Source organism: Haliotis rufescens, unplaced genomic scaffold (assembly GCF_023055435.1).
Source record: "Haliotis rufescens isolate VD_foot unplaced genomic scaffold, xgHalRufe1.0.p SCAF_12, whole genome shotgun sequence".
Lineage (NCBI taxonomy): Eukaryota > Metazoa > Mollusca > Gastropoda > Lepetellida > Haliotidae > Haliotis > Haliotis rufescens.
In genome coordinates this window covers 6924344-6940277 of record NW_025963802.1, presented here as the reverse complement: position 1 = coordinate 6940277, position 15934 = coordinate 6924344, and the positions used below count along the sequence as shown (strand labels likewise).

The window sequence follows — 15934 nt, the reverse complement described above, 5'->3', positions numbered from 1 at the left end:
TAGGAAAGGCTATTGCACAACGGATAATAGTTTCACTTTGCAATCTAAAATTTGGGGACGTTTTTACTTTATTTATGTAAACTTCAAGAAAGCATTTGATTCTTTTAATAGGAAATTACTGTGGTATTCAATAATTAATAAAGGTATTCATGGTAAATTATTCTCTGTACTGATAAATATGTATTCGAATATAAAAGCAGCTTTAAGAGTATCCAACACTACTATTACTGATTATTTTGATAGTTTAAGTGGAGTCAGACAAGTTTGTGTTATCAGCCCGTTTTTATTTGCAATGTTGATTTCAGAATTTCAATCCATGATGGAAAATGCAGATGTAAGAGGTATATACATAGGTGTAGATTATTTGGAACTCCTGTTATTATTGTATGCTGATGATTTCTGTATTTTTGATTACAGTGTTATTGGTTTGCAAAGAAAGATTGATATTTTATGTAAATATAGTAAATCATGGGGCCTACAGATAAATATGGATAAGACAGAAATATTAGTTTTTTTTTCTAAATTGTGGTTATTTACGACATTATGAGAAGTGGTATTTTGATGGAGAGCTACTAAAGACATCAACCAATTATAATTTTTTAGGTATTATGTTTTCTACTAGGTTGACAGTATGTACAAATACTCTTGTTTCAAAAGCCACTAAAGCTCAATTACAGCATAAATACCCAAATATTCCTGGAAATATGTTATTTAAGTTGTTTGATTGTAAGATAAAACCTTTTTTGTTATCATCCTTGGAAAGTTCATCAAAGTGCAACTACTATAAACAATATACATCACTTCACAATACTGAATACTATCTAACAATAAACATAACTAAATATATTAATTGGCATTAAGCAAAATTTAGATGTAATATTTTTGGATTATGTGTTCAGATTGGAAGACACAATAATATTCCTCATGATGAAAGATATTGCGAATTATGTTTGAAGAAAAATAAGAGGAGTGTAGAAGATGAATACCGTGTGATAAGGATATGTGAACGCTACTCCCAGCTCAAAAAGCAATATATACAACAATATTATACAGATAATCCAGGAACTGAAACATTATCGCCCTTATGAATTCTTCAGAGAGAGGATCGGTGTGGTAACCTAGTGGTTAAATTGTTCGCTCGTCACACCGAAGACACGGGCTCGATTCCCCACATGGATACAATGTGTGAAGCTCATTTCTGGTGTCCCACGCCTTGATATTGCTCGAAAATTGTCAAAAGCGGCGTAAAAAGATACTCCCTCACTCACCCTTCAGAGATAACATTTGTCTATTTTCTTAACTGAAGGTTTTACATTGAGAAATGGGAAAACAAGTATTTAATATTAACACCTGTGTATACAGGATATTAAAATATTCGTATTATTGTATCGTATTATTGTATGTATATGAATATATATACTTTTAAAAGATACATTAAAAGCACTGAACGTGCTATAGAGGAATGCAGATGCACATGTAGGTTGCTCTAAAAAGCAATGATTGTATTGATATTTGGCATATGAGAGCGGATAGATCGGGCATTGTTCTTACATATTTCGACAACCATGTTTGCCGAATACACAAAAACAGATTATCCCGTAATCTGCTGTCGCTGATGATAATCCATGATAAGTTTCCATCTTGTTAATCCGGGATTATATTAATGAATGGTGTTGATCTGGGCATGTCCTCATCAACTGTGATTGTTCTAAGAGTGGTATAATAACAATGAGACAGTTGGTAATCCGCTTCTCATCACGAGTTGTTCTTGACAAGCTTTGTAGACAAGTACTGGGAGACAAATGCATTGAAGTGGTCACTACGTTTTGTGTCTGGAGGATTTTCTAGTCCCTCAATGTAATGAAATAATACATATAGGATCAACATTTTAAACTAATTGTCAATCATTGATATTGCTAATAGGAACTAATTTTCCACTTATTCATAAACACGAAGTCAAGTCGTACATTTTATGTGGTACATACATATCTCAATTATAATTCTAGAAAGTTAGTACTGGTTGTCAACGTTGATATATGCAACAGTCAGTATGTATGTTTCATCGAGTATGGAAATGAGAAACTTTTGCAGATGACATGAGCACGTGACACTTGCGACACACATTCCATACCACTACTGCAACAGTGTTACTTAAACAACAAACTACTGCTACTACTACTACTACTACTACTACTACTACTACTACTACTACTACTACTACTACTACTACTACTACTACTACTACTACTACTACTACTTCTACTACTACTACTACTTGCCCGTGAAGATTCCGGGGTAGAACTGGTCTTCAGCAACCCATACTTGTCGTAAAAGGCGACTATGCTTGTAAAATGCGACTAACGGGATCGGGTGGTCCGGCTCACTGACTTGGTTGATACATGTCATCGATCCTAATACTGCTACTACTACTACTACTACTACAACAACTACTACTACTACTACTACTCCTTCTACTACTACTACTACTACTACTACTACTACTACTACAACTTAACTGCGAATGAAAATGAATTCGGGAGAGATGGTGTACTGAATATATGTTCTCAAAGTACATTAGTAGAGCGATTACAACAGCAAGACCGAATACACAAACAAAAGTAACCCTAAAGCGAATACACTGATAAGGTCCTTGTGATGTTCAAGCTAAAAGAACTACATATCTCAAGGGAACGGTCACGTGACATATCTTATGGAGAAGTTCATAGTGATTGTGGGAGACATGAATTATTTTATTACTATTTTTAGTCAATTAACAAGAAACTTACATTTTCTCCGGTTTCAGTTATTATTAATATGTTACTATTATATATAATCTCAAAAATGCACTCTGTTAATACCCCCTGGTGAGAAACAGTTACCAACTGCCTCGTTATTGATGTTTATACACCACACCAAGAACAATGACGGTGATGACCCTGCTCCGGGATAATCAGCCTGCCTCCGCATAATCCAAGATGTTTAGCTCCCCCATGTAGATATGTCGGATAATACCCAGCAGGGGAGTGTGAATTCTGGGGTAATCTGTGTTGATTTAATCCAGGAATATGAGTATAAATACAAGGTCCCATCTTTGGTGTATCAGACATTCCCACTTTGTACTGGACAGAAGCAGAAACGATGAAAGTTGTGTTGTTTGTTTGTATGTTGACCGTGGTCACTGCTGGAGAGGCGGACACAGAGGTAGGTTGTGTTTTGTTTCTTCTCTTATCTTTTCTTCTCATTATCAGTATTGGTATTTATCTGGCTAGTCATGAATGTCTGTAGAAAATCAGTATATATAAGAAATGTCATGTAATTACTTACTCTGGGTTTATTGTTCTGAAACTTCTTTCTCTCATCATGTTCAAAGTAACGGGTGGCATACGGTGTTTGAGATTATCACATCTGTTTTACCCTAGACCGATTATTTAACCTATGTTTACTCATTCCCTTATAGGTTAACCACATAGATTCCGTCATTGAGCAACGTGAGTATAGTGTTTTAAAAATTATGAACCAAATCTTGACAAGCTATAGTGAAGGATTGAATAATACTATTTTAGTTTCATCTGCTTGGGCGTTACTCACGCAACTGGCATCATGTAATATGCAAGAGATAAGATGAATAAATATGTGTTTGGGTATACCCTGAACGATGCACATGCAATGACTTGTGTTGATATTTCCAGACGGATTCAAAAACCCGGTTTAACGCCACTCGATAGAACAAAATATGGGGTGGCGAAGTATGAAAGTTTTTGTGATTGCATTCATAATCTGTGACAGCCCTATTTCTCTATACTCTGTACTTATTTACCTATTAGATGTTGCTGGTGCGTTACAAACTTCACCAACGACTTCGGGTGACCACCAAGGAATAGTTGATGGACAAACGCTGGACAGAGAAAACAGAATAATGGACATCTTGTTCAGACTCCTGCATGGTAAGAAGTCTCATTATTCCACATTAACGGCATCACTATCCATGATTTGTCTATTGGGTTAACTGACAAATCTGATCATACTTAAACTTATATGTTTCAGGGGATTTATTGCATATGGGACATACAGATGACAAATTCCGATTATTTAAAACAAATATTATGCTGATACGCGTTCTCAAACATCATTTTCAATAGAGACCATCATCCAGTTCAGATGGTGCGACCTTTGATCAGACTTTCGAAGTTAAAGTACTCTGAAATTGTCCCATGATAGCAGGCAGTGTATTAATGCCTTTACTTTGAAGTAGGTGATGAGGAAGACAAGTATGTTGTTTGTACACTGGCTGACGCCGCCGAGACGTCTCAGATCTCCTTAGAAGACATCAGCACATCCAAGTATCAAGACAAACACACCATCAGGTCAGTTTCGTACTAATTCTCATATATGGACACTTCGTTTGTGGTTGAGAGTTTAATGTAGTTGATACCTACACCAATTATCATTGGACTTGATAACACCATTCACTTTTACAGACGGCGCTCTATCGACTGCAGACAAGACGCCCGCTACCGGACAATGGACGGAAGTTGCAACAATGTTCGCTTGTCAACCTGGGGTTCAACCAACCAACCATTCAAGAGATTTATTGATCCTGCATATGATGATGGTAAAGAACAGATTTTCTTCACATTGATATTAGAACTTAAAAATCATTATTTCATGCTTATAACCAAGGCGATTTTCATAAATAAATCAGACCGTTTGGAAGCAAGTCTTGTAAGTATTCCAATGGGGACATTTAGTTATGCCCCATCAATATCACAACTAACCATACTTTAGTGAACTTTAAAAGCAAAGGTTTGACTTTTCAGGCAAGTTCGTTCCCCGAATGAGAGGCGTTGATGGTTATCCCCTTCCCAGTCCACGCGCCATCAGTGTGGCCGTCCATCCGGGAGTTGACAGTCCTTCTGACGACCACACGGTGATGGTGATGCAGTGGGGGCAATTTGTGGACCACGATCTCACCGGAACTCCTCTTCATGAAGGTACGTGCCAAATGGCCAATACCCTCTGACCATCAAAGTGACCAGACGTGTGATGATGAAATCAGACAAACTGTGATATATTTGTTTCTTGTGATCCATATTTTTCGAACCTATTTCAATAATTACGATATGCATCTAAATCTTTGTATTAACTTAACAAATCCTTATATTCCTTCAAGGTGATGTTCAATCTAAATGTTGCGATGGTCACACACCTGGAGAGATGCATTCTGATGTACGAGCTGGGTAAGCAATTAACATTCTATATTTTCCACACTTAATCATTCTGTTTGTGTTAATGGACATAACTAGTCGTGATATTTTAAATGAATGAATCAGAAATAATATACTTTAAAATTACGTGATATTGTATACATGATTATAATAAGGATGAAAGGGAGACTACCTTTTCCATGATTATAAAAGTCTACTATAAGATTCCGACTACATCATAAGCATGTGTTTGTGTATCATAACATATCATAAACATTATGATAACAATGGTTGATTTGAAATAGGAAACGTGTTAATTCTTTTGGTATTTCACTGTTCCAGCGGTCCTTGTTTCCCAATCACCATGCCAGTAAATGAAGGACATTTCCAAAAGAACTGCATGGAGTTCAAAAGATCAGCCCCAGCACCTGGAAGGAGTGAGTATATGAATACAAGGCTGTGAAGGTAGCCTCATCTCAACGTAGGATTGTTCTGTCATTATTTTTATGCTCATCTTATTAAGTAACGAAAGCCATAAACAACACTGTATGATAACATCCATATTTAATTAAAAACCATGTGACTTCCAGATACTCGAGAACAGTTGAACCTACTGACGTCCTTTGTGGACGCCTCTAACGTGTACGGACTCAGTCAGGATCAGATCAATCACCTCAGGAATGGACGTAAGTCAGGCAATATTTTGTTTTAAATTATAATTCATGATCAAACAAATATTTTAAAATTTGACAAAATACCCCAGAGAGTAATTGGTATATACAAATTAATGTCGTCATTCAACTTTTCAGCCTACATGAAAATCAAGGGAGATAACCTGTTGCCAGAATCCAACCAAGGAAACTGTCGAACAAGCAATACCAACGAATGGTGTTTTAAAGCTGGTAAATACAACTTATTAATGTATCCGTAGTACTTTTTTCAGAATCTGTTCATATTGTACTTCACACATGACCATTTGGTAATTTTCGAATGATATGGTTAATTTACAACACTGTCACAACTTCTTTATAACTAACTCCATCATCAGGTGACGACCGTGTGAACGTGTTCCCTGGTCTGGCCGTGCTACACACCATGTTTGTCCGCGAACACAATCGTCTTGTCAAAGAACTTGCTGATGTCATGCCATCGACCATTCCTGATAAAGTCTTGTTTGAAGAGGCCAGAAAGATCGTGTCAGCCATCATCCAACAAGTCACCTACCGCGAATGGCTGCCCATTATTGTTGGGCCCTTGGCCATGAGGAAGTACAGACTGACCCCTGGCTTCAGCTTCAGGTACAACTTCACCCAAAACCCCACCATCTACAACGTTTTCGCCACCGCCGCCTTCAGATACGGCCACTCCACCATTCCACGTTTCCTGACCCTCGGAGATCGACGTGTACCCATAGAACAGCTCTTCTTCAGGCCTTCTGAGGTCATCAAAGATCTGGACACCGTGCTGAAGGCTATCCTCAAGGACAGACATCAGGAGGTTAACCGATTCATCAACAGTGGGATGACTGAGCATTTGTTTGAGACGTCGGGCAATAATGGCTTTGACATCGTGTCCTTGAACATTCAGAGAGGTCGTGACCACGGCCTGCCATCATACAACAGCTTTCGCAAGGCATGTCAGCTATCGGAAGTGACTTCATTTGATGACAGTATATTTGGTAAAGCAGGAGCTGCTTTGAAAAGTGTATACAGGTTTGTCTAATTTAATTTACTCTTATATGTGTACAGAGTTATTGTAACAAATTTATTTAATAAAGATACTTTAACCCTTATTTGACATTTCTCAAGATCTCCTTACGTTTATGTATTCTTGCTTCAGATCCCCTGATGACATCGACGTCTTCACCGGTGCAGTAGCTGAACAGCACGTGCATGGCGGTGCAGTGGGCCCTCTCCTCGCTTGTCTGATTGGTCAACAGTTCCATGACCTGAAATATGGCGACTCATTCTGGTTCGAAACATCCCATCCAAGAAAGGGCTTTACATTAGGTACCGTCCAGTCTGTTCCTGTGTGCTTGTATGTTTTGTTAAACTATTTTGTTGATGTCAAACTATGTACTTATGAGATAACTTAATATGCCTTTAAGATGAGAATGTTATATCATATTATGAATTTTATTGCATTTCTAGTTCAAGATGTCAAAATGTTTTAGTGTTTCACTGACAATAGTTTGGAAAAAAGATACTCTCTTGCTGTCAAAAGTAATTGTATATATAAATATTTATTGCGTTTTCTATTTCAGGACAACTGTCTGAGATCCGACGAATGCGCTTTGCCAAAATTCTTTGTAGGAATTCAGGAGTGAAGTCTATCCAAAGAGATCCTTTTACAGTGTACTCAAAAGAAAGGTAGGCAATGAAGACATTCATCTCCTTTGTTCGTCAGTAATTAATTATCTCGCACAGACAGACCTCATATCAACATGCGACAGGGTATATCTGGCGTACTTCATTTAGTGAACATTGATCAGAATTGTATCCTGGATCCATTTACACCTCGTGACACACTTTGAATGTAACATATTCAAGCTCATTCAGTTATATAGGATACGAATATCAAACCAGATCATATGAAATATGCTGACGGAAATGTTAATATTTTAACTGGGTGACACATTTTTGTATTTCACAGCAATCCTTTGATACCCTGCAACGATCTTCCAACAATCGATTTAACCAAATGGCGGAGATGAGAGGTTGCTTGGCCTACCCTTAAGTTCAACAAATAAACCCCGAAGACTTGAAACATAACATTTTGGTGTTCCACCGTGTATAGCCCACACTACTAGTCCTGGTTTGTAAGATGCCTAAATCACAGAATACATTACATTTTTGACATTTGTGTTCAACTGTCTTCATACTACATATGTAATGCCAAGTACATTTAGGTATGGCATTTCACTAATAATGCTGGAATTATTAACGGAAATGTCAGTTAACATTATACCTGATTATAATGCCTACACTTTATGAGAACAAAACGAATTGGTAACCAATTAAGTTAGTAAATACATCAGTTACACCATCAAAGCGTTTAATCAAAGCATACAAGTAGCATTATTATTGGCAGTATATGTTTATGGCATTGTATAATTTATTCGTCAAGGACATAAACATATTCTATATGTATGACTTGCACTATTTCATAGATCTATAAAGGAGGTGTTTTGTATTTTTTGTCATTGTATGATATTGTATAATATATTATTGATGTGGTGCTTAAAGCAACTATCAATATATGTGTGATCATGTGTGAAGATTCGTATATCATATTGAACAATACTTATGTTATATCATATATAACAATCAATTGTATTTGTTAATTTTTCAACCGTTTTGAAATAAACACGTTCTCTTTTGAATTTCTGATTCATTGTCTCTTAATTTGTTGGTTTGGTGTTATTCATCTACCGTTTGGTAGGCTGATTGGCACATTGATACGTTTCACATTTGTGTTAATGTTTGGTATGATGACATAGTATCCAGGGCCTAGATACATATTGTTTCTAACAATACATGTTCCATACAATCTCATTGTTCCGAGCAGTGCTTTCACTAAGTGTATAGCTCACATTATGCCAGACAGTACTTCCCATACACGTATATCACTTCCCATTTTCGCTGCAAGTACTTCCTACACACGCAAATAGTTTACATTATTCCAGAAAGCGCTTCCTATTCATGTATATACTTCCCATTGTCGCTGTCAGTGCTTTCTACAAACGCAGTGCTTGCTATTCGTGTATATAGTTATCACAGAGTGTGCCCCCTATTCCCGCATATAGTTCGCATCGTCCCAGGCAGAGTTTCCTAATATGTATATATATGTTTATTTATAATTACATATGTATAATAACCCCCATTGTCCTTAGCGTACATATAGTTCACATTATTGATTGTACGGCACCCCGTGTACAAAGCACAGGTCACAAATCAGGCGACGTTAAGCAACGTTGCTCGTGGAAAGTTGATGGAAGGGTGACCGTGTTTGGCAGCATGGCTTGTGCGAGTTTCTAGGGCTTTGGTCAGCAGCATGGTATCGCATGGACGATGCGAACTATATGCGGGTATAGGAGGCACCCTCTGTGATAATGTGAACTATATATATGTATAGGAAGCACTGCTTTGGACCATGTGAACTCTATCCTTATACAGGAAGCAATATCAAGGACGAATAGAACTATATGCATGTATATCAACTGTGGAGGATAATGTGTACTATGAGGTACCGCGACAAAACTAGCATATGTGTAAGCGGTCAAATGAATAATCGCATGACCCTTTACAAAGTGCGAGTAGCTAGGGAAGTGAATGTGACGTTAACCCTCATTTCACTTCATCTGACCTCTCAACGAGCATGTAGACATGTGCATGAATCAACAAACATTGATGTATGTAGCTTGTTTTATATTACAGATAATTACAGGGGCATATCTCTTATTTACTCACTGTGCAAAGTTCTGACATATATTCTGGATGAAATATTACAATCCTGGTGTGACATTAATAATATTATACACGAATATTAAGCCCTTAAGCTGGATTTAGATCCGGATATTTTTCTATTGATCACTTTTTGGCATTACAGGCATTTGCACAAATATCTCTCCAAAAACTAATGGTAGATTTTATAGCATCTTCGTTGATTTTTCAAAGGCATTTGATAGAATAAATCATGAAGTTTTATTGAAGTTTATTTCCACTGATCACAGTATCTTTGGTCTTCTAGAGATACACTGCACAAAGGAAAGCATAGAGACTATGTTCCCCGAGTACCGTGTCTACACGAACTGCAGAGGGTAAACTACCGAGAGGGCGTGTCTGTGTGTGTTCACACTTCACTATCACATGGTCTGCGCCGTGTTATTATTGACTACACAGACATGATATTTCTGTTACTTGATAGGAGTATATATAATCTCACACGTAATTTACTTGTTGGTTTTGTGCATCCTGTTAATAAACTCAACAACAAAAGTTCCTGTGACACCAATATTTTAGTGTATGTTTCAAACAAGTAAAGTCTGGTTTTCAATATTGTAGTACATGCAAGGAAATCAAGTCACAAAAACCCAAACTGCTACAGAAAAGCATGTATTCCATGCAAAAGATGACTTTTATGCAAGTTCCATGCATTTCACAACCCAAGCATGGGTATGAAAACATGTGCGTTAACGGGATTCCATATGCATTGTTTAGCATCGTGCTGACAACCACTCAGAAAAACAACAAAATTACGTAACTATTCAACATTACGAAAAACAACGCCTGTCCGAAAATGAGCGTGTGCGAGTCATTGGTATGCTTGAAGCAGGATCGAGTCAACGTGATGTTGCAAGACAATTTAATGTCCACAGGAAAGGTGTTTATGGCAACGTTGGCAACAGACGAATGCAGTCAGAGACCATCCTCGGAGTGGCAGGCCACGTGTAACCAATAATCGACAAGACAACTTGATTCGAACAACATACCTACGAAGTCGATTCCAGCCAGCAACAGTGACTGCAAGAAGCATCCCTGGCCTTCAAGCACGTCTACAGTGGTGCAGACAACGTCTACGCTGGACGGTCATGCACTGAGAACAAGTTCTATTCACTGACGAGTCTCGTTTTCACCTCAGCCACAGCGATGGACGGATTCGCGTGTACCGACGTCGAGGTGAACGTTACGTCAATCATTGTGTCATGGAAGAAGATCGGTTCGGGGGCGGCAGCGTTATGGTATGGGGTGGGATTACAGCAAGACAGAGGACCTGTTTGATAGTGGTAGAGATAAATCTCAATGGACAGCGCTACCGCGACGAGATCATCAACCCTGTTGTTCTACCGTTTTTGCGTCGTCATGGCCCAGGCATTACCTTTCAACATGACAACGCCCGGCCTCAAATTGCTCGACTTGTTCAGGATTTTCTTCAACAAAACAATGTGAATGTCATTCCCTGGCCGGCTCGCTCCCCTGATCTCTCACCAATCGAGCACATGTGGGATGAGATGGAGAGACAACCTTCGACGTGTTCCACAGACACTGCAGGAACTTCGAAACATGCTCCAGCAGATATGGACAGATATCCCACAGGACTTTGTGCAACGCCTGGTCTATTCCATGAAACGAAGATGTGTTGCTTGCCAGAGGTGGACACACACGCTACTGATTATGTTTATTTATTGATTATGTCAATTATGTAATTTGATTGGTTTGATTTTTTTTTATGAAATCACGCTTTTTCTGAAGTCTGTATGGGAAATTAACCATTTGAACAGTCTTTTATCCATAGCAAACCGAAATTGTTTCGGATTTTGTAAAAAGCATAACTTTGCATTAAATCTTATTCAATGTCACAGGAACTTTTGTTGTTCAGTATACATTTGTACTTAGTAATGACAGACAATAGAGTCCCTAAGGGTCTAGAGTACTTAGATAAAAGCTTGTCTGCTGTGTTACATGAACACCCAGATTGGGAAATTATTCTTCCTGGTGACTATAATGTACGCTGTGGTAATTTGATTGGTTGGTTGATTGGTTTGTCGTTTAACGCCGCGCTCAGCAATATTCCAGCTATATGACGGCGGTCTGTAAATAATACAGTCTGGACCAGACAATCCAGTGAATAATATCATGAGCATCGATCCACGCAATTGGGATCGATGACATGCATCAACCAAATCAGCGAGCCTGACCACCCAATGCCGATAGTCGCATTTTACGACAAACTTAGTCACCTTTTACGACAAGCATTGGTTGCTGAAGACCTACATGTATTCTACCCCGGAATCTTCACGGGTCTGGTAATTTGAAAGATTTTATTATCGACGACAACAACAGATTTATTACATGTTTATAAGAAGTATGTATCGGATGCATTTGACGTGCCCCGCAGTACCAGAGATGATGTGTGTAATGATTACGGGAGGGATCTGGTAGACTTTTGTTGTACGTTTTCTGTCCATATTGTAAATGGACGATTTGCTGGGGATCATTTACTTGTTTTAAGGAAGGTGGCGCTAGTTTGGTTGATTATGTACTATGCTCAACTATTTTTTTTGACAAGCTATGAATCAGGTCACTTTCCTTTCCTACTTACCCTCCATGGATGTGATAGACAGGTCAATAATGTTAATGCAATGCATGTGAATAATATTCCCAGATATACATGGAGAAATGAAATATGTGATGCCTTCAAACATACTGTTTTTGAGTCATTGTCTGCACTTCACATGGATGAGTTTATGCATTTATTGTCTTTGAATGTTGATTTAGCTGTTGAAGCTTTGACCAATGCTGTACATAGTGGTTCTATTTCATGCGGATTACTTTCTAGGGCTAGATAATCAAAACTTACATCTGGATAAAAAATGCTACGATAAAGACTGTGAGGATATGAAGACTAAAAAGTTTAATGTATTAGACAAGTTATTGGTGATAAGGAGATTCTTTCTAAATATTCAACATAATCGCATTGACAAAGAAGACAAGTTGTGGTCCTCTTTCCACCCAGATTTGCCAAGAAGATTGGTTTGATTATATTAAGACTGAATATTTTAAACCATACTGATATACTTGTGGACTCGGATATCATTGAGCAGATAGATTAGGTTATAAATAACTATAATGAACAATTGTGTGATTTCTGTACTGATGATGATATAATAATATTCTTAATGATGATATTACACAGGAAGAGATCGAATCATTCATAAGAGATCTGAAGCAGGGTAAAGCTGCAGGACCAGATGGTATTACGGCTGACATGATCCAATGCTGCAGAACTGTTTTAATTCCATATTTGTTAGTTATGTATAATACTATTTTGTCAACGGGTAATTTTCCATCAGAATGGGCTGAGAGTGTTATTGTACCACTCCATAAAAAAGGAAGCTTCGACTGTGTTAATAATTAGAGGCATATCTTTGATGGATATTTTTGGGAAGTTATTCTGCTCTATTCTAAATGGGCGTCTTAAACGTTTTTCCGATCACTTTAACATTATACCTGAGGCCCAGGCAGGTGTTAGGAAAGGCTATTGCACAACGGATAATAGTTTCACTTTGCAATGTCGTGTACAAAAGTATTTATCTAAAATTTGGGGACGTTTTTACTGTATTTATGTAAACTTCAAGAAAGCATTTGATTCTTTTAATAGGAAATTACTGTGGTATTCAATAATTAATAAAGGTATTCATCGTAAATTATTCTCTGTACTGAGAAATATGTATTCGAATATAAAAGCAGCTTTAAGAGTATCCAACACTACTATTACTGATTATTTTGATAGTTTAAGTAGAGTCAGACAAGTTTGTGTTATCAGCCCGTTTTTATTTGCAATGTTGATTTCAGAATTTCCATCATTGATGGAAAATGCAGATGTAAGAGGTATATACATAGGTGTAGATTATTTGGAACTCCTGTTATTATTGTATGCTGATGATTTCTGTATTTTTGATTACAGTGTTATTGGTTTGCAAAGAAAGATTGATATTTTATGTAAATATAGTAAATCATGGGGCTTACAGATAAATATGGATAAGACAGAAATATTAGTTTTTTTCTAAATGGTGGTTATTTACGACATTATGAGAAGTGGTATTTTGATGGAGAGCTACTAAAGACATCAACCTATTATAATTTTTTAGGTATTATGTTTTCTACTAGGTTGACAGTATGTACAAATACTCTTGTTTCAAAAGCCACTAAAGCTAAATTACAGCATAAACACCCAAATATTCCTGGAAATATGTTATTTAAGTTGTTTGATTGTAAGATAAAACCTTTTTTGTTATATGGGGCGGAGGTGTGGGGCTGTAAGATTGTTGTTATACACGTATGGTTTCGGATATGGATGGGTTAGTCAAGATATTGGAGATTTTTCATATTTTCTGTCGGTGTTCAGACAGAGATTAGAAGATTGTGGAAAACAAAACATATTTAGTATTATCAATGATTCAAAACGACTTGCACATGATACGAATATTAAGTCATTGCTGACTGTTGAATATGATGTTACAAACATCAATGTTAGGGAATTAAGAAGATATATCTGCTTGTTGAGATTGCATGAACTGCCGTTGCGCTGTAATATCAGATGTAAAGAAGCTATAACTGTTAACCGAATTTGTAGGATGTGTAATACTAAAAGCATTGAAGATGAACTCCATTTCATATTTGATTGCGCGGCATATGTATTGTTGAGAAATTCATCAAACATCTGTCTGTCTGTCTGTCTGTCTGACTGTCTGTCTCTCTGTCTTTCTGTCTCTCTGTCTGTCTATGGATATTGTTGTATCAACTGTGTACATGGGCCGACGGCCTTCGAAGCAGAAAATAAACTTACTTTCTGCTCAAGCCAAGAAATCACTCATCAACATCTTTAATTATCAAAAGAAATTCGGATATTTATCACATGAAGACAACTTGAAAACGTTTGACGGCATGATAGTTCCAATATTGTGTTATGGTGCTGAAATCTGGGGAACTTCATATAACAAGTAAATGGAAAGTACATAGACTGTATTCGGCAAACGATTCCCTAGATTTAATAATATTACTCTTAATAACATGGTTCTTGGAGAGTGTGGCAGCCTGGCAGAGAATGTATTTACATGACAATAGATATAAAATACTGGACTATATTAATTCACCTCTACAATAATAGACTACCATATCAGATTTACATTATACATATATCTATTGATAATGCTGGAAGACAAACATGGATTACTTCAATTAGGAATATTGTATTTCACCAAGGATTTGGTATAGTCTGGATTCAGCAGAACATGGGAGATGCTGAAATCTTTAAAACGAATTTAAACAAAGCTCTCCAACAAATTGGCACTCATCCTTGGAAAGTTGATCAAAGTGCAACTACTATAAACAATATACATCACTTCACAATACTGAATAATATCTAACAATAAACATACCTCAATATATTAATTGGCATTAAGCAAAATTTAGATGTAATATTTTTGGATTATGTGTTCAGATTGGAAGACACAATAATATTCCTCATGATGAAAGATATTGCGAATTATGTTTGAAGAAAAATAAGAGGAGTGTAGAAGATGAATACCGTGTGATAAGGATATGTGAACGCTACTCCCAGCTCAAAAAGCAATATATACAACAATATTATACAGATAATCCAGGAACTGAAACATTATCGCCCTTATGAATTCTTCAGAGAGAGGATCGGTGTGGTAACCTAGTGGTTAAATTGTTCGCTCGTCACACCGAAGACACGGGCTCGATTCCCCACATGGATACAATGTGTGAAGCTCATTTCTGGTGTCCGACGCCTTGATATTGCTCGAAAATTGTCAAAAGCGGCGTAAAAAGATACTCCCTCACTCACCCTTCAGAGATAACATTTGTCTATTTTCTTAACTGAAGGTTTTACAATGAGAAATGGGAAAACAAGTATTTAATATTAACACCTGTGTATACAGGATATTTAAATATTCGTATTATTGTATCGTATTATTGTATGTATATGAATATATATACTTTTAAAAGATACATTAAAAGCACTGAACGTGCTATAGAGGAATGCAGATGCACATGTAGGTTGCTCTAAAAAGCAATGATTGTATTAACATTTGGCATATGAGAGCGGATAGATCGAGCATTGTTCTTACATATTTGGACAACCATGTTTGCCGAATACACAAAAACAGATTATCCCGTAATCCGCTGTCGCTGATGATAATCCGT

The 15934-nt window shown here is 37.0% G+C and overlaps 1 protein-coding gene and 2 long non-coding RNA genes across 3 annotated transcripts; all 3 read left to right on the top strand.

Annotated features, from left to right (window-relative positions):
• Nucleotides 1–3852: 3852 nt before the first annotated feature.
• On the top strand, nt 3853–4529 carry LOC125378407. The gene is made up of 3 exons (XR_007220239.1): nt 3853–3944; nt 4253–4364; nt 4479–4529. It is a non-coding gene; the product is annotated as an uncharacterized LOC125378407 (long non-coding RNA).
• A 660-nt stretch (nt 4530–5189) lies between these two features.
• Nucleotides 5190–5890, top strand: LOC125378408. Its single transcript, XR_007220240.1, has 3 exons — nt 5190–5237; nt 5547–5641; nt 5795–5890. It is a non-coding gene; the product is annotated as an uncharacterized LOC125378408 (long non-coding RNA).
• A 409-nt stretch (nt 5891–6299) lies between these two features.
• LOC124141306 (peroxidase-like protein 3) lies at nt 6300–8096 on the top strand. The gene is made up of 4 exons (XM_046509278.2): nt 6300–6916; nt 7044–7213; nt 7468–7573; nt 7857–8096. The coding sequence occupies exons 1-4, from the start codon at nt 6300–6302 to the stop codon at nt 7915–7917; spliced, it is 954 nt and encodes a 317-aa protein (XP_046365234.2). The 3' UTR covers nt 7918–8096.
• Nucleotides 8097–15934: the final 7838 nt, after the last annotated feature.

What these genes read in the sequence shown, in the direction of transcription:
- LOC124141306 (XM_046509278.2), top strand. Translation starts at nt 6,300, where the DNA reads ATGTTTGTCCGCGAACACAATCGTCTTGTCAAAGAACTTGCTGATGTC. An exon ending in GCTTTGAAAAGTGTATACAG is followed by an intron (nt 6,917 to 7,043) that starts GTTTGTCTAATT and finishes TTCTTGCTTCAG; the next exon opens with ATCCCCTGATGACATCGACG. An exon ending in AAGAAAGGGCTTTACATTAG is followed by an intron (nt 7,214 to 7,467) that starts GTACCGTCCAGT and finishes TTTCTATTTCAG; the next exon opens with GACAACTGTCTGAGATCCGA.